This window comes from Equus quagga, chromosome 1 (genome assembly GCF_021613505.1).
Source record: "Equus quagga isolate Etosha38 chromosome 1, UCLA_HA_Equagga_1.0, whole genome shotgun sequence".
Classification (NCBI taxonomy): domain Eukaryota; kingdom Metazoa; phylum Chordata; class Mammalia; order Perissodactyla; family Equidae; genus Equus; species Equus quagga.
In genome coordinates this window covers 102,388,926-102,408,565 of record NC_060267.1, presented here as the reverse complement: position 1 = coordinate 102,408,565, position 19,640 = coordinate 102,388,926, and the positions used below count along the sequence as shown (strand labels likewise).

The 19,640-nt window shown below is 43.9% G+C and overlaps 1 protein-coding gene across 1 annotated transcript in view; it reads right to left on the bottom strand.

Moving 5' to 3' along the window:
• Positions 1-19,640, bottom strand: part of C1H3orf20 (chromosome 1 C3orf20 homolog) — an 80,531-nt gene that overhangs the window by 7,497 nt on the left and 53,394 nt on the right. The window contains exons 11-13 of the mRNA XM_046664868.1: positions 12,023-12,326; positions 10,839-10,946; positions 9,267-9,409 (exon numbers count right to left, since the gene is read on the bottom strand). Coding sequence (XP_046520824.1) covers positions 9,267-9,409; positions 10,839-10,946; positions 12,023-12,326 — 555 coding nt within the window. The remainder of the gene's footprint in view (positions 1-9,266; positions 9,410-10,838; positions 10,947-12,022; positions 12,327-19,640) is intronic.

Here is a 19,640-nt window from a genome sequence, read left to right as displayed (position 1 = left end):
GCTATTAGACTCTGCAGCCAACTGTGCTGGGGCTCCCCATGCCTGATAAAGTGACTGAAGTGTCCCTAGCAGCCACACACAGCTGAGCATTCAACCAGCTGGCCAGGTGGACAGCCTAGCCTCCATGGACACCTGCAGTAAGAGCAACCCTTCCACAACAGAAGGACACATGTAGCCCACAGGGGGACACTCCTAGAACATTTGGAACTGGTGACGAGAGGGAAGCACACTGCTGGGCCTCATAAGGCATCTCTTATGTAAGACCACCTCTCCAAGATCAGGAGACATAGCTGATCTACCTAAAACAGAGATATAGCACAGAGAAAGAAGTAAAATGAGGACACAAAGGAATGTGTTCCAAGTAAGGGAACAGGACAAAAGCCCAGAAAAAGAACTAAATGAAACAGAAGTAAACAATCTACCTGACAAAGAGTTCAAACAAAAAGTCATAAGGATGCTCAGTGATCTTGGGAGAAGAAGGGATGAACTCAGAGAGAACCTCAACAAAGAGTTGGAAAATATCAAAAAGAACCAGCAGCAATGAAGAACACAGTACTGGATATGAAAAATTCACTAGAGGGACTCACTAGCAGAGTAGATGACACAGAAGAACAGAACAGATCCGCCAGCTGGATGAAAGACTGGAGAAATCACCCAAGCTGAACAGAAAAAAGAATTAAAAAGAACAAGGACAGTCTAAGGGACCTCTGGGACAATGTCAAATGCAATAATATCTGTATTATATGTATCCCAGAAGGAGAAGAGAGAGACAAAGGGGCAGAGAATCTATTTCAAGAAATGATAGCTGAAAACTTTCCTAACATAAGGAAGGAAACAGACGTCCAGGTACAGGAAGCACAGAGAGCACTAAACAAGGTAAACCCAAAGAGGCCCACACCAAGACACATTGTAATTAAAACATCAAGAATTAAGATAAAGAGAAAATCTTAAAAGCTACAAGACAAAGGCAACAAGTTACATACAAAGGAAACCCCATAAGGCTATCAGCTGACTTCTCAGCAGAAACATTACAGGCTAGAAGGGAGTGGCACGATATATTTAAAGTGCTGAAAGGAAAAAAACCTACAGCCAAGAATACTCTACCTGGCAAGGTTATCATTCAGAATGGAAGGAGAGATAACGAGTTTCCCAGACAAGCAACAACTAAAGGAGTTTATCACCAAGAAACAAGCTTTACAAGAAATGGTAAAGGGATATATTTAAGTGGAAAAGAGATTACATATAAGAATAAGAAAATCATCCATAAAACCCCCAAAATCACTGGTAAAGGTAAATATACGGTAAAGGTAGTAGATCAACCATCTGTGAAGCTAATATGAAGGTAAAAAGACAAAAGTACTGGGACCGGCCCCATGGCCCAGTGGTTAAGTTCTCACGCTCCACTTTGGCGGCCCAGGGTTTCGCTGCTTCAAATCCTGGGCACAGACATGGCACCACTCATCAAGCCATGTGGAGGCGGCATCCCACATGCCACAACTAGGACCCACAACTAAAAATACACAACTGTGTACTGGGGAGCTTTGGGGAGAAAAAAGGAAAAATAAAACCTTTTTTTAAAAAAAAGACAAAAGCACTAAAATTATTTGTTTCCAAGATAAGAGGGTAATGGATACACACACACAAAAAAAGAGGTTAGATATGATATCAAAAACATAAAATGTGGGAGGAGGGGAATAAAAGAGTAGAGCTTTTAGCAAGAGGTCAAACTAAAGAGCCCATCGACTTAATACAGGTTGCTATATATATGGAGGTTATTGTATATGAACCTCATGGTGATCACAAACCAGAAGCCCATAATAAATACACAAAAAATTAAGAGAAAGGAACCCAAACATAATAGTAAAGAAAGCCATAAAACCACAAGGGAAGAGAGCAAGAAAAGAAGAAAGGAACAGAGAAAAACTACTAAAACACCCAGAAAAGGTAACAAAATGGCAATAAGTACATAATTATCAATAGCTACTTTAAATCTCAATGGACTAAATGCCACAATCAAAAGGCAGAGGGTGGCTGATTGAATAAAAAAACAAGACCCATATGTATGCTGCACACAAGAGAACACTTCAGACCTAAAGACACAATTGGAAGTGAAATGATGGAAAAAGATACTCCATGCAAATGGCAATGAAAAGAACACGGGGTTGCAAAACTTATGTAAGACAAAAGAGGCTTTAAAACAAAAACTGTAACAAGAGACAAAGAAGGGCACTACATAATGATAAAAGGAATAATCCAACAAGAGGATATAACACTTGTAAATATCTACGCACCCAACATAGGAGCACCTAAATATACAAAGCAATTATTAACACACAAAAAGGGAGAAATAGTAACACAATAAAAGTAGGGGACTTTAACACTCCACTTACATCAATGGATAGGCCATCCAAACAGAAGATCAACAAGGAAACACTGGTCTTAAATGACTTATTAGACAAGTTAGACTTAGTAGATATATACTGTACATTCATTCTTTCCAAATGCACATGGAACATTATCCAGGACAGATCACATATTAGGCCACAAAACAAGTCTCAATAAATTTAAGAAGACTGAAATAACACCAAGCATCTTTTCTGACCACAATGGTATAAAACTAGAAATCAACTAAAGGAAGAAAATCAGAAAAGCTGCAAATAGGTGGAGATTCAACAAAATGCTACTGAACAATGATTGGGTCAATGAAGAAATCAAAGGAGAAATCAAAAAGTACCTGGAGACAAATGAAAATGAAAATACAACATGCCAAAATTTATGGGATACAGCAAAAGCAGTTCTACGAGGGAAGATTACAGCAATACAGGCCTACCTCAAGAAACAAGAAAAATCTCAGATAAACAATCTAACAGTGCACCTAAATGAATTGGAAAAATAAGAACAAACAAAGCCCAAAATCAGTAGAAGGAAGGAAATAATAAAAATCAGAGCAGAAATAGATGAAATAGAGACTAAAAAAAAAAACAGAAAAAATCAATGAAACTAAGAGCTAGCTCTTTGAAAAGAGAAACAAAATTGACAAGCCTTTAGCTAGATTCACCAAGAAAAAAGGAGGAAGGCTCAAATAAAATCAGAAATGAAAGAGGAGAAATTACAGTGGACACCTCAGAAATACAAAGGATTATAAGATAACACTACAAAAAGCTATACGTCAACAAATTGGATAACCTAGAAGAAATGGATAAATTCTTAGAACTATACAGCCTTCCAAAACTGAATCAAGAAGAAATAGACAGGGCCAGCCTGGTGGCACAGCAGTTAAGTTTGCATGTTTTGCTTTGGCAGCCCGGGGTTCGCCAGTTTGGATCCCGGGTGTGGACCTACGCACTGCTCAGCAAGCCATGCTGTGGCAGGTGCCCCACATATAAAGTAGAGGAAAATGGACACAGATGTTAGCCCAGGGCCAGTCTTCCTCAGCAAAAAGAGGAGGACTGGTGGCAGATGTTAGCTCAGGGCTAACCTTCCTGAAAAGAAAAAAAAGAAGAAATAGACAGTTTGAATAGATTGGTCACCAGTAAGGAGACCAAAGCAGTAATCAAAACTACTCAAAAATAAAAGTCCAGGACCAGATGGCTTCCCCGGTGAATTCTACCAAACATTCAAAGAAGACTTAATACCTATCCTTCTCAAACTCTTCCAAAAGACTGAAGAGGAGGGCAACCTTCCTAACTCATTCTATGAAGCCAACATTACCCTGATACCAAAACGAGACAAGGACAACACAAAAAAAAGAAATTTATAGGTCAATATCACTGATGAAGATCGATGCAAAAATCCTCAACAAAATACTAGCAAATCGAATACAACAATCCATTAAAAAGATCGCACACCATGATCAAGTGGGATTTATTCTAGGGATGCAGGGATGGTTCAACATCCGCAAATCTATCAACATAATACACCACATTAACAAAAAGAAGAATAAAAATCACATGATAATCTCAATAGATGAAGAGAAAGCATTTGACAAGATACAGCATCCATTTATGATAAAAACCTTGAATAAAACAGGTATGGAAGGAAAGTAGTTCAACATAATAAAAGCCATATATGACAAACCCAGAGCTAATATCATTCTCAATGGAGAAAAACTGAAAGCTATCCCTCTAAGAACAGGAACCAGACAAGGATGCCCACTGTCACCACTCTTACTTAACATAGTATTGGAAGTCCTAGCCAGAGCAATCAGGCAAGAAAAAGAAATAAAAGGGACCTAAATTGGAAAATAAGAAGTGAAGCTGTCACTATTTGCAGATGACATGATTTTGTATATAGAAAACCCTAAGGAATCCACCAAAAAACTTTCAGAACTAATAAATGAACACGATAAAGTTGCAGGATACAAAATCAACATACAAAAATCAGTTGCATTTCTATACACTAACAACGAAGTAGCAGAAAGAGAAATTAAGAATACAATCTCATTTACAACTGCAACAAAAAGAATAAAACACCTAGGAATAAACTTAACCAAAGATGTAAAATACCAGTACACTGAAAACTATAAAACATTGTCAAAAGAAATAGGAGAAAACACAAAGAAATAGAAAGATATTCCATGCTCTTGGATTGGAAGAATTAACATAGTTAAAATGTTTACACTTCCTAAAGCAATTTACAGATTCAATGCAATCCCTATCAAAGTTTCAACAACATTTTTCACAGAAATAGAACAAACAATTCTAAAATTTATATGGAACAATGAAAGACCCCGAATAGTCAAAGGAAGCCTGAGAAAAAAGAACAAAGCCTGAGGCATCACAATCCCTGATTTCAACATATACTACAAAGCTTCAGTAAGCAAAACAGCATGGTACTGGCACAAAAACAGACACACAGATCAGTGGAACAGAATCAAGAGCCCAGAAATAAACCCACACATCTATGGACAGCTAATTTTCAACAAGAGAGCCAAGAACATACAATGGAGAAAGGAGAGTCTCTTCAATAAATGGTGCTGGGAAAACTGGACAGCCACATGCAAAAGAATGAAAGTAGACCATTATCTTACACCATACACAAAAATTAACTCAAAATGGATTAAAGACTTGCATGTAAGACCTAAAACTACGAAACTTCTAGAAGAAAACACAGTCAGTGTGCTCTTCGACATCGGTCTTAGCAGAATATTTTCAAGTACCATGTCTGACTGGGCAAGAGAAACAATAGAAAAAATAAACAATGGACTACATCAAACTAAAAAGCTTCTGCACAGCAAAGGAAACCATCAACAAAACAAAAAGACAACTAAACAATTTGGAGAAGATACTTGCAAACTATATATCTGATAATGGGTTAATATTCAAAATATATAAAGAACTCATACATCTCAACAACAACAAAACTAACAACCCAATTAAAAAATGGGCCAAAGATCTAAACAGACATTTCTCCAAAGAAGATATATAGATGGACAACAGGCACACGAAAAGATGTTCAACATCGCTAATTATCAGGGAAACGCAAATCAAAACCACAATGAGATCACCTCATACCTGTCAGAATGGCTATAATGAACAAGATAGGAAATAACAAGTGTTAGAGAGGATGTGTAGAAAAGAGAATTCTCATACACTAATGGTGGGAGTGCAGCCACTATGGAAAACAGTATGGAGATTCCTCAAAATATTAAGAAAAGAACTACCATATGATCCAGCTATTCCACTGCTACGTAGTTATTCAAAGAACATGAAAATACGAATGCATAAAGATATCTGAACCCCTATGTTCATCTCAGCATTATTCAGAATAGCCAAGACTTGAAGCAACCGAGGTGCCCACCAAGGGATGAATGGATCAAGAAGATGTGGTCTAGATACACAATGGAATACTACTCAGCCATAAGAAACGATGAAATCCGGCCATTTGCAACAACATGGATGGACCTTGAGGCTATTATGCTAAGCAAAATAAGTCAGAGGGAGAAAGTCAAATACCTTATGATCTCACTCATAAATGGAAGATAAAAACAACAACAAACAACACATAGAGACAGAGACTGGATTGGTGGTTACCAGAGGGGAAGCGGGAAGAAGGGGGGTGAAAGGGGTGATGAGGCTCGTGTGTGTGGTGATGGATTGTAATCAGTCTTTGGGTGGTGGACATGATGTAATCTACATAGAAATCGAAATATAATGATCTACATCTGAAGTTTATATAATGTTATAAACGAATGTTACCACAAGAAAAGAATAAAGAACTAAAAACAAACAAACAAACAAAACAAAGTCTGCTCTGCGTTAAACAAGACATGATTCCCACCACGGGATGGCGAGGGCCCCCCTCGCAGAGTCCTGATTGCAAAGCTGCTGGCCACTGTCCGTCTTGTAACAGAGGACCCCGAAACCAAACGTCAGCACCCAGGCGCTCCACCTCCATCTACACACTGATACTTCTGCCTTCTAAGATTTCGTTGTGGCGTAATAGTCTGTTGCACTGGGACTTCCACCTCCACTGACCATAAACCTTCCAAACCTAAAGGTGAACATTTGTCCTTCCTCCCCAACCCCCTCCTGGCGGCTGAGCAGCTGCAAACCTTGATTCAGTCATCTCTCCCCGTCTAGGGCACAACTGACCAGCAAGTCTTCCACGTGCTCATCCCGGTTGCATATTTAGGCAAGAAGTGACCAGGCCAAGCACAGAGCCCTGCCCTTCAGGCTCTCCACCACTCACTGGGTGTGGCCGAACAAGCCGCTACCTGAGCCACACCTATCCACCTTTCCACGAGGACATCAAGAGCTTTCACCCAGCGTCTTCCCGGAATCTGGATGGTCCAGGCCAGCAGCATGTCTCTCACTACTCCTCCAGTCACCCTGCTGGAAGAGGAACCGGGCCGGTAGGTGGTTTTAAAACCCGTCCACAAATTCTTCAACAGTCCTCCCATCAGGAGGTGAGTCTCACTCCCCTCCCTTGAATGTGGGCTGGCCCTAGGACTCACATGCAGGGAAGGAAACGCTACACGACTTACGAGGCCAAGTCGTAAAAGGCAACGCAGCTCCCACCTGGCTGTCGCTCTGGACACTCCCTCTTGGAACCCAACCGCCATACTGCGAGGAAGCCCAGACCACACGGAGAGGCCCTGTGTAAGTGTTCCGGCTGACGGCCTGCAGTGACCGTCAGGCGTGTGGGTGAGCAAGCCTTTGAGATGACGCCAGGCCCAGTCAACTTCTGGCTGCAACCCCACGAGAGACCCCAAGCAAGAACCACCCACCCAAGCCCAGTCAGCCCCCGACCATCAGTGACAATAATAACAAATGATTGTGTTGTTTTCCACCACTAAGCCTGGGTAGTTAGTTTCACAGGTCTAGATAACAGAACTGTTGCTATGGCAACAAGAATCTCTTGCAGAGGTCGCATTCCCTTTCTTCCGTGAGCGTTTTCAAACTGTCGACCTAACAGGCCATCTAGAATTAGGAAGAGTCCTACGGGTTTGCAGTTCAGGAATCTGCCCCTTTCCACTTTCCAGAACCTGAACCATCTATGTGTGTGTCAAGTCTCCTGATTCTTCCCCACCATTCCTCAAAAATTGTTGAAAACTGTTGTAAGCATACTATTGAGTCTGTTTAGAACCCTTGGATATAACAAATTAGGAGCCCAGAATTCATTTTAGTAATCATAATAGCACTAACAACTGTAATTTGTAACCTCTCAGTAAATGTTAGTGGTGCCAGCACTTCACATGTATCAACTCATCTAATCCTCACAACCCAACACGCTGAAAACTATGCTTATTCTTGCTGAGGCACAGAGAGGGTGAGCAGTTTGCTCAGGTCACACAGCTACTAAAGGTGGCCAGATTCCTTTTTCCTGCCCCTTCGCCTATCTCATGTATAGGCTGCCCTTTCCCGTTAAAGGTCATCCTCCTTTTGAGGATAGCAAAAGCCAAATAAGAGCTGCGTCTTTTTGTAAGTAGTTTTTGGCATCCCCCACTCCCCAGCTACCGCACCCCCAAGTGGCAGGCCAACCTTCCGAATGTTTCTGAAAAGTTGCTGGTCATCTTCGGCCTCAGCTCACCTTCGGTTTGGGCCTTCCTGATGGTGTGCTCCCTCACCCACTTAGGTCTTCGTGTATTTCCTACCTAAACCTGAGCAGCCCCTCTGCCTCATCTCCCCTCCTCCCGGGGACTGTCGAGGAACTTGTCTTCACGGGGCTCCAAGCCCACCCTCTCTGGGTCTCTGGCCTTCAGGTCTCAGTGACTTTGCTCTCTGCACCTGTCAGCATCTGCCCTTCCTAATGTCCACAGGTTCCTCTGGCTCCTGTCTCCTCTGCTAAGTGTCCAGGATCCTGGGGTCACAGCGTGACCTCCACGATTCCTCCAGGGATGGCTTTCCCCCGAACCTCTTTAGGGTCAGGCACACATTGTGACAAGGTCCAAACTCAGTACTCTGGGGAGAGACTGGCATCAAGGCTCCTAGAAAGCTGAGGGGTCTGGTGCTGCCCAGACTTGGTGTGGTGGCGGGGTGCAGTCAGGCGGGCCATGGCTGCAGGCCAGTAACACTTTTTACACACTTGCTCATCACTTTGCGGTTTATGAAACATTTCGGTACACACGCTTTCATAAGATCCTCACAACGGCCCTTGCAGGTGGGCATTCTTACCCTCACGGTAAAGGGGAGGAGAGTGAGATTAGCCCACGGTCACCCAGCGAGTAAGGAGCAGAGCAGAGGCTCCAGCCTCATCTTGGGAGCCCTGATCCAGTAAGCTTTTCACTGTACCTCCTGCCCAGGCATTCTAGAACCTGCTCCTATCTCCTGATGCCACCTGCACTGCGGCAACAGCGTAACCCCAGCTCCTGCCGTGACCCAGGCGCTATGCTTCTCCAGAGAGACAACTACCTTTGCTCATCACTCCCAAGCCAGGCCCAGGTGGTGCTCAATGGATGGGCATCACCTGGCTGAAAAGCCAAGAGGCAGGCTGGGGCCAGCACGCGACCCTTGTCTACGTGGCCCTGCTGGGAGACAAAGGCGCAGCAGGGCTGGGATCCACACAGGATGGGGCGGGTGTGGTGGGATAAAGGCAGGGGTGTCGCTAGAGCCCCACCCAAACACATCTGCATGACTCCCCCACAGAACCCGGCACTGCACAAACGCCCCCGTGGCCCTTTCCCCAAGTCTGTGTCCCGAAGACACCAACAGCACCGCCCCCTCACCACCGCAGGCTCCCATTCCAGCCTCCGCGGCACCCGGCCGCTCCTCCCTCCCCTCCCCCCCACCCTGTGCCCACCCCTCATCCACTGTTTCCTGTTTTACCTAAATTTGTAGTTGCCCGGCAGGAAGCAGCCCATCTTGCAGTTGTGTTGAGCCTGGTCGATCTGCTTCAGCAGATTCTTCCTGCTTAAGCCGTAGCCATTCAAAACGCTGCCCCCGAAAAGGAGCTTCCCCCCAGCAAACATCTGCTGATACACAGGGAGGAAACAGAGGGCGAGGCCCTCAGCACAGCAGGCCTGACGCTTGGGACAGGCCACTGGCTCTCAGTGCTCGTGCTGGGACCCAGGCCTTCTTCCCTGGATGGAGAAGGGGTGTTACTTCCCTGAGTCGCCCAGTGAGGTGTGGCTGAGCTTGTCCCCAGTCCAGGTCCCCCGAGTCAGAGGGCAGACCCCCGTCCCAGCCTTGGCCCCTTGCCAGCCCAACCAGCTCAAATGCCACTTCACACGCAAGCCTTCCCGGGCCCCCAGGCCTGAAGGGTGTCTCCCTGCTCAGAGGGCCCCTAGCCCACCCACCTCTAACACTCTTATCCGCATGCACCAATCAGCTGGTCCCATGGGATGGGAGCCCTTTGAGGGCAGGGATCTTGTCCCATTGCTCTCTGAACCCTACCCGCCAGGTGATCAGTCTCCAACCAGTAGAGACCTCTCCAAAGATTTCTATGTGACCACATCCGTTACAGTGTTTTTTGCTATGGCCAAAACAAAAAAAAAAAAAAGAAGGCAATAACCTAAACATGGGACAAAAGGAACACAGGTAGAGAAATAACACGACAGGCTCCTACATAGTGGTTAAAAATCACAATAAAAAAAGCAGGAGCTCGGGGCTGGCCTGGTGGTGCAGCAATTGAGTTTGCACGTTCCGCTTCAGCGGCCTGGGGTTTGCCGGTTCAGATCCCGGGTGCAGAACTATACACTGCTTGTCAAGCCATGCTGTGGCAGGCATCCCACATATAAAGTAGAGGAAGACAGGCATGGATGTTAGCTCAGGGCCAGTCTTCCTCAGCAAAAAGAGGAGGATTGGCGGCAGATGTTAGCTCAGGGCTAATCTTCCTCAAAAGAAAATAAAAAGAAAAAGCAGGACCTCAAAGTCAGAAAGAAGACTAAAGAGCCAGACATCAAAATGTCAGCAGTGTGTGCCCCAGGGCTTCTGACAGTGTGGGCAAGCAGGTGCCTGGTATCCACTTGCTGTGTGAACAAACGGGGCATGGGCTCAGCAGGAACCTGGCCTGGCTGAGAATGCAGCAATCTGAGCATGAAGCATGAAGAAATTATTTTCTAAATTGTATTTTCCAAATTTTCTACAATGAATATATATGTTTTTATGATATGCTTTTTAGTAAAAAGTTATTTACAAACAAACAGATGAAGGGAATTTGGTTCTCCGGGTTAAGTGTCATCCATCCCTTCCGTCTCCTGGGATGGGAGACGCATGGGCTCTATGTGCTGTGTGACTTTCAGTCAGTCCTTCTGCTCTCTGGGCCTCAGGCTGGGCAGGGAGAGGGTCCCATGGGCCCCCTCTACTCCCCCCTCCCACATCTGTGATTCCACACGGGTAGGGGCTGCAGGAGATAGGGTGGCAGCCAGTCGGCGAGTCCCCTGCTGGGCCCCGGCTCACCAGAATCATCCCCTGCACCACACCATTGTTCTTCACCAGCAGAGGCGGGTCCTTCTGCAGGGGGCTGTCCAGGTCATACCGCAGCAGGCGGTAGGGGTCATGCCGGCACTGCCAACAGAGAAATGAGTGCCCATCGCCCCATGCCAAGAGGATGCCCTCAGATTCCCGCATCACAGCCAGACCAGGTTCCCACTGAGTCCTGGAGGCCCAGACAACAACTCTCCCAACTCCTGCTCAACGGGCCATTCAGCCCCTGCGTGCACACCTCCCCTCACCATCCCCAGAGCATGTCTCTGGATCCATTTAGTGCCCTCTACTGGTGAAGGCTCTCATGGAGACAACTGCACCCCACCATGTGACACCCACAAGCCTGGCTCTCTGGGATCTGCAGGACTAGACTGTTCCCTGTGCCTGGGAGAAGCCCTGCAGAGATCTGATGGTGAACCACGTTCCCAGGTGTCCCCAGTCCCAGGATTCCTCCACCCCCACCCCCTGCTGGCTGCCCCTCCGGACACCTCCCAGTCATTAAATCCAGTGCCAGGACCTGAACTGAACCTACACCTCAAGGTAGGGCATGTCAATCCAGGGTAAAGCTAGTCTCTTTCCCCTCCTTTTTCCGGATGCTATGGATCCATTAATATGGCTAACGTGTAACGTGATGTTTTCTGATTTTATCTGCCTTTTATTCCACTTGCCTCCAGCTGTCCTGCCTGATCTTCCAGTTTAAGATGTGAAACTCAGACCTGCACCTGACATTCTGGCTGTCAGAGCAAGAGAAGCCCGGGAATGTTTCTGTTTTAACCAAAGACACGGGAAGGGTGGAAGCAGAGTCTCTGCAAAATCCAGCCCCACCCTCCAGGCCTGTCCTGCACTCCTCAAATCCCGCGCCCACTCCTCCATCCGCTCCAGCGCCTCCGGCTGGCCCCCATCCCCATCCACGCTGCTCGTGGCCGGGGTGGACCACTGTGCACTCTATGCTTATGAACAATTGTAAGGGAACAGTTAATAGCCCCAAGATACGCTAAAGTCAACCCCAAGTGCCCACAGGGCAGGGATTATATCCGTCTAAACACAGATGGGCCAGAGCAGGTATTCAGTCAGCCCTGGCCCCCTGTGGGGTTATTTCTCCACTCGCCTCCCCACCCCCAGACCCCGGGGCCTCCTCGGCTGGACCCCAGACCAACCTGGATGCAGGGTGAGGCGCGACCCCGCTGCTGGTGACTGTAGAGGGTGTTGAACAGCCACTGGAGCTCCGCCGTGCTGGTGGGGCTCTGGCCTGCCACTATCCCAAACACCAGCACCTGGGTGGGGTCCCGGGGCGCCGACAGGAAGTGCGCCAGCTCCACGTCAGACACCAGGGGTGTCTTCACCAAGCACTTGCAGCCGGCCCGGAAGTCTTCCTTTCGAATGAGCTTTCGCAGCACTAGAGGGCAGTCAGAGGGCAAGGCCTCCCCTCTGGTGGTGCAGTGCGGCGCTCTCGCCTTCCCTCTGCAAGGAGGAGCAGGTGGCCGAGGGCTCAGTGGGAAGGGTGCAGGTCCCTGCCCCCGGGCCCCCAGTCCCTGGTTCTAGACAGACAAAGGTCCTGCTGCTGCCGAGTTCGGGCTCCAGGCGGTTGTATCCTGGCCTCTGCCACCAACCTGCATCACCACCTTGGATGGGTCCCCTGACCTCTCTGAGCCTCAGTTTCCTCAGGTACAAAACAGGCTTAACAAGCGACATGTTCATCCATCCAACAAAACTATGGAGTCGTCTTGAACTCCTTTCTTTCTCTTACATCTCACATCCCACAATCTATCTGCAAGCCTGTCCACTCTACATTGAAGAAAGACACAGACCGCAAGCACTTTCCTGACCCTACTCCTAGAACATGGTCCAGGCCTCCATCATTTCTTGCCTGGATGCCTACCAGTGCCTCCTAAGGGGTCTTCTGCTTTCTCCTCTGGCCCCTCTGCAGTCTGTTCTTCACACAGCAGACTGAGGGATCCTGTCAGAACCCAAGTTACGTCACGTCACTACTCTCTTCCAAACCCTCCAGCGGCTTTCCACATTTCAGGGAACAAAAGCCAAAGTCCCTACAACGCGCTCCCGGGCTGTCCACGCTCTGGCCCCCTCCCTCAGCCCCTTGACCTCTTGCTCTTCTCCAACATTCTCACCTTTGCTCATTGCGCTTAGCCATTCTGGCCTCTGCTTATCCTCCACCCTCAGGGCCTTTGCTGTTGCTGTCCTTCTGCCTGACTGGCTCTTCCCCCAGATAGCCACACAACTCAATTTCTTACCTCCTTTACATCTTTATGCAAATGTCACCTTCTCAGTGGGACTTTCTCTGACCCTCCTGTTGGGAACTGCATGCCTCTACCTCCAACGCCCCTTCCCTTTCCCCGCCTGTTTTCCCCCCAGCATTGCTCACTATCTAACATTCTGTACATTTGCTTATTTCCTTTAGCTGTTGTACTTCTCCCTCCCACTAGAACGTAAGTTCCATGAGTTCATGAGTTCAGAATGTGTCGCTCAGTGGAGTAAATAGTAACCCTTGGTAAATAGCAAAGATTCAATAGAGACTCAAGCAAATGCTTATCAGGCACCTACCACGTACTAGACACTGTGCTGGGTTGTTGCAGGATCACGAGGGGCTGCTGTATTTAGATGAGAAAATATAAAGCACTACTATGACTTTATTCTCATCATTCCTGCCACCTTACATCATGGTTAGCATTTCACAGCATCCACAGCCCTTGACACAGACATTGTCTTGGTTGTTTTTCAATAACCTGTATAATAGGCTGGGCAGAAACTCTTATCACTGTTTACAGGTCAGAAAGCGGAAGGCTGCCACCAGGTGAATGGGTTGCCCAGGTTCATAGGGTAATTAAGTGGCAAGGGCTAGGATGAGAAACCAGGTCGTCCTAACAAGAGCCATGCGAGTGACTTGCTGCTCATACTCCTTCAGAGGCTACTCGACACTAATGAAGACGTGCTAAACAAACTAAAGAATATCTCCTGTTCAAGAGCCCGAGCATCTGGAGGGGAAAAGGTTGGACCTATTGCTCATAACTTATACAAAGACAAATCCAAAATGGATCAAGCATTTAAATGTGGGAAAATTGAGCCAGAAAAGTTCTAGTAGAATATATGAGAGAAGCATTTAATAAATTTTGAGCAGGGAAGGCTTTTTCTAATTATGATTCAAAAGTCCGGAAGTCGTGATAGAAAAAGACTGATAAATTCAACTGTGCAAAAGAAAAAACAAAAAAAAACCCTGAGGGGTGAAACCATCACTAGCAAAGACAAGAGGCAAATGAAAAACTGGGAAACATATATGAAACTCTTATCACAGACAAGTGGCTAGTTTCCCTACTATGTAAAGAACTTTAAATGAATTAGAAAAAATTAATAATTCAATAAAACATGGACAAAGGAAGTGAACACACCATTCAGAAAAAATTATATAGGAAGGATTGTTTTACTTACAAAAAGACAGGAGTGACAGTGTGGAAAATGGCAGCGTAGGGCACTCCAAAGCTATGTCCCTTCACTAAAGCGACAACTGAGCTGGAAAAACTGTCAGAATTATCTCTATCAGAGCTCCAGAAACTACTTTAAAAACACAACAATCAGGGAAATGCTTAATGAAGGAAGAAACTGCTAAATTTTGGTAAGAAAGTGTTGTGGTGTTTTAACTTACCTACCATCCCCCACTCCCCAGCTTGGTGGGATCCATCCGGGTGGGAGCCCATGTGCCTGGTGTGGCACTGGTCCCAGAGAGGGCAATCTGGACTTGCTCCCAGGAACTATGGTTTGACCTGTCTAGAGGCTCCCTGAGGGGTTGGCTAAGGGGCTTGCCTTTGTTTTGCTCACCTTGGAACTTTTGCAGGCGTGTAGCAGTCTCCCAGGCAGTGTTTGTTAAAAGCTTTTAAAGGAAAATATACCAGACACAACCTCCAGGTGCCCAGGATAACAGACAGGGCACACAGTAGGAGATCAAAATGTGTGGGAAGAAAGAGGCTGTGGAAAAAAATATACGGAGGAATAAAGGCTTTGAAAGTTTCCACATATACTAGGGAATCTAAAGGGGCACAAGAATGCCCAGGGTTGGAACCACAGTTAGAAAAGGCCTCAAAACACCCTAAGCTTTCACCTCTGGCTGACCCCTGGGCTCTGGGCAAGTGAGAAGTCAAGGCTAGAGCAGAGGTGTAAACAGCCTGCTGAGAGCACAGACGAAGTACCCCAACACAGAGTCGATCTGTAACAACTGGGAGAGGATTTGTTTGCAGCACTAGGTATTTAAGGAAGTCTCTGTCAAAACACTAGCTGACCACTAAGCTAACCAAACAGACTTCAGTGACCACACGTGACAAAGAATAGTCTTAGACAAATAGTTAGGAAAAGTCGCTAAACAAACAAATAACTACAAACTGCAGCAAGCAGCAACAACAAACCCTGGGGAGAGGAGGGAATTTGACTTTCTGAGTTACCACATTATAATATTAAAAACATTCAGTTTTCAACAAAAAATTATGAGGCATGCAATGACACAAGAAAGTATGGCTTGTTCACAGGAAAAAAGAAATTAATAGAAACTGTCCCTGAGGAAACCCAGATATTGGACTTACTAGACAAAGATTTTAAATTAACTATATTAAATATGCTCAAAGTACTAAGGGAATTATGGACAAGGAACTAAAGGAAACCAGGAGAACAAAGTTTCATCATATAGAGAATATCAATAGGAGATAGAAATTCTAAAAAGTAAGCAACCTAGAGTTGAAATGTACAATAACTGAAATGAAAATGAAATGAAAAATTCAACAAGCAGAAAAAAGAATCAGCTAACTTGAACGTAGGCCAATTGAGATTATCCAGTGTGAGGAGCAGAAAGAAAAAAGAATGAAGAAAAATTAACAGAGCCTAAGACACCTGTGGGGCAACATACACATAGTGAGAGTTCCATAGGGACCAGAGAAAGGAGCAGTAAGAATACTTGAAGACATAGTTGACAAAACCTCTCCAGATTTGATGAAAGACAAGACTCTACACATTCAAGAAGCTCAACCAACTCTACGTTGGATAAATTCAGAGAGATCCACACTGAGACACACTGTAATAAAATTGTTGAAAGACAAAGAGAGAATCTTGAAAGCAACCAGAGAAAAGAGACTCATCACATACAAGAGATCCCCAATAAGATTAACAGCCAATTTCTCATCCAAAAACTATGGAGGTCAGAAGGCAGTGGAATGCCATATTTAAAGTGCTGAAAGAAAAAAACCCCTATCAACCAAAAATTATATAGTGAGCAAAACTATCCTTCAGAAATGAAGGAGAAGTTAAGACATCATGGATAAACAAAACTGAGGGAGTTTTTCACTAGGGCTGCCCCACAAGAAATGCTAAAGAAAGTCCTTTAGACCGAAATGGAAGAATACTAGACAGTAACTTCAAATTATACGAAGAAATAAAGAACAGGGGTAAAGATAACTACATAAGTAAATATAAAACCAATATTATATAGTTTCAGTTTGAAACTCCTCTGTTTTTTCCTATATGATTTAAAAGACAAAATATATAAAACAACAATTATAAATCTGTTAATTGGGCACACAATGCATAAAGATGTATTTTGTGACAATAATACCATAAGGGGAGAGGGATGGGCTATACAGGAGCAGAAATTTTGTATACTATTGAAGCTAAGTTAGTATTAATTCAAACTAAATTGCTACCATAGTCCCCAGAGTAATCACTAAGAAGATAAACTACAGAAAAGGAAATGAGATGGAAATCAAAACCATATGTATTAGTCAGGGTTTTCCAGAGAAACAGAACCCATATGATATACATGGTTCTTTTTCTTCTTTCCTTTCTTCCTTTGTTCTGTCCTTTCTTTCTTTCTTTCCATAATAAATTTCATCATGGATAAATATCTATATCTGTCTATCTATCTATCTATCTATCTATCTATCTATCTATCTATCTATGTAGGTGTCTTTGTCTCTCTCTCTCTGAGGAAATTTATTATAGGAATTGGTTCATGCAGTTACAGAGGCCAAGAAGTCCCACAATCTGCCGTCTGCAAGCTGGAGACCCAGGGAAGCCAGTGGTGTAGTTCACTCTGAGTCTGAAGGCATGAGAACCTGGGGAGAAAATGGTGTCATTCTCAGACCAAGGCCAAAGACCTAACAACTGGGGGCTTCAATGCCTGAAAGCAAGAAGAGATGGACTTCCCAGCTCAAGAAGAGAAAGAGGGAATGTGTCCTTCCTTTGCTTTTTTTGTTTTATTCAGGATTCAGTGAATCCCTCAATGGATCGGATGATACCTGCCCACCTTGGTGGGTGTGGGCCTCTTTTCTCAGTCTACTGAATCAAATGCTAATCTCTTCCAGAAACAGTCACACATACACACCCAGAAAAAATGTTTTACCCTTAGCCCAGTCATCACTCAGCCCTGTCAAGTTGACGCATAAAAGTAACATCACACCATAAGCTAAAAAAAGTCAACCACAAAAGTCAATAATCAAGGAATTGAGGAATAAAAAAGGTGTAAGTTTTAAAGAAAACAAATAAAGAAGTTTAAAGAAGTAAGTCATTCCTTTTTGGTAATTACTTTTAAATGTAAATGGATTAAAATCTTCAACAAAGGTCAGAGATTGGCACAATGGAAAAAAAAATGGCACCACTATTTACGCTATACAGGAAACTCATTTTAGATTCAAAGACACAACTAGGTTACAAGTGAAAGGACAGCAACAAACATTTCAAGCAAACAGTAACCCAAAAGGAGCCAGGGTGGCTATACGAACATCAGACAAAAATAGACTTTAAGACAAAAATTATTACAGGAGACAAATGAAGCTTTATATATTAAGAAAAGGGTCACTCCCTCTAGAAATATAACAATTGTGAAGCATACACATATATCAGTAGAACCCCTAAATATACGAAGCAAAAACTGAGAGAGTTGAAGGGAGAAATAGACAATTCTAGAAGAATAGTTGGAGATTCAACACCTTGTTGTCAATAAGGGACAGGAAAACTAGACAAAAGAAAAACAAAGAAACAAACAACTTGAAGAAAACTGTAAACCAACTAGACCAAAGAGACATATATAGACCAATTAAATCAACTACAGCATAATACACATTCTTCTCAGGTGCACATGGAACATTCTCCAAGATAGACCATATATTCGGTCACAAAACAAGTCTTAAAAAATTTAAAAAGAAATCATACAAAATATCTTCTCTATCCACAATGGAATGAAGTTAGAAATCAATAAGAGAAGGAAATTTGGAAAATTCACAAATTTGTGGAAATTAAGCAACACATTCTTAAACAACAAGTGGATCAAAGAAGGAATCACAAGGGAAATTATAAAACACTTTGATATGATTGAAAACAGACACACAACATAGCAGAGCTTACGGAACGCACTGAGAGCGGTACTCAGGGGAGGGGTCTATTTGCAAACACCTACATTGAAAGAGAAGAAATCAATGACCTAACCTAACCTCACACCAGAAAAACAAAAGCAAACTAAGCCCAAAGCTAGCAGAGGGAAGGAAATAATAGTGATTAGAGTCAAGATAAAGAAAATAGGGAATAGGAAAACAATGCAGAGAAACAGTGGAACAAACGTTGGTTCTCTAAAAAGTTCAACAAAATTGACTAATCTTCACCTAGACAAACTAAGTGAAAAGAGAGAAGACTGAAATTACTAAAATCAAAAATGAAAGTGGGACATTACTACTGGCCTTACAGAATTAAAAAGGATTATGGGAGGATATCGTGAACTGTATATTAACAAATTAGATAACCTAAATGAAGCAGACAAATTCCTAGAAAAGCCCCAACTCTAAAACTGACTCAAGAAGAAATACAAAATCTGAATAAGCCTCTGATAAGTAAAAAGATTGAATCACTAATCAAAACACTCCCCAACAAAGAAAAGCCCAGGACCAGATGATTTTGCTTGTGAATTCTACCAAACACTTAAAGAACTATTACCAATTGTTCCCAAACTCACCTGAAAAATAGAACAAAGGGAACACTTCTTAACTCATTCTATGAAGCCAGCATTACTCTGATACCAAAGCCAGACAAAGATATAATAAGAAAGAAAAATACAGATGAATATTCCTTATGAATATAGATGCAAAACTTCTCAGTGAAATACTACCAGACTGAGGGGACAGCTCCAGTTGCCTGGTGGTTAAGTTCAACACACTCCTTTGGCAGCCTGGGTTTCCGTCTGGGTGTGGACCTACACCGCTCTGTTAGCAGCCATGCTGTGCAGGCAGCCCACATAATAAGAAACAGAGGAAGATTGGCACAGATGTTAGCTGTGGGTGAATTTTCCTCAAGAAAAAAAATACTAGCAAACTTGATCCAGCAGCATATTGAAAGGATTACACACTATTAGTAAGAGGGGTTTGTCCAAGGAATGTAAAGGTGGTTCAACATACAAAAAGCAATAAGCATAATACATCATATTAATACAATAAAGAAAAAAAGACACAATCATCTCAATTGATGGAGAAAAAGAATTTGACAAAGTCCAACACCCTTTCATGATAAAAACACCACTCAACAAACTAGGATTAAAAGAGAACTCCTCAATATGATAAAGGGAAATTATGAAACACAGCTAAATCGTACTCAACGGTAAAAGAAGAAAGCTTTACCCCTTAGTAATCAGGAACAAGACAAGGATGTCCACTTTCACTATTTCTTTTAACACTGTACAGGAAGTTCCAGCTAAAGCAATCAGGCAAGAAAAAGAGATAAAAGCCATCTAACTTGGAAAGG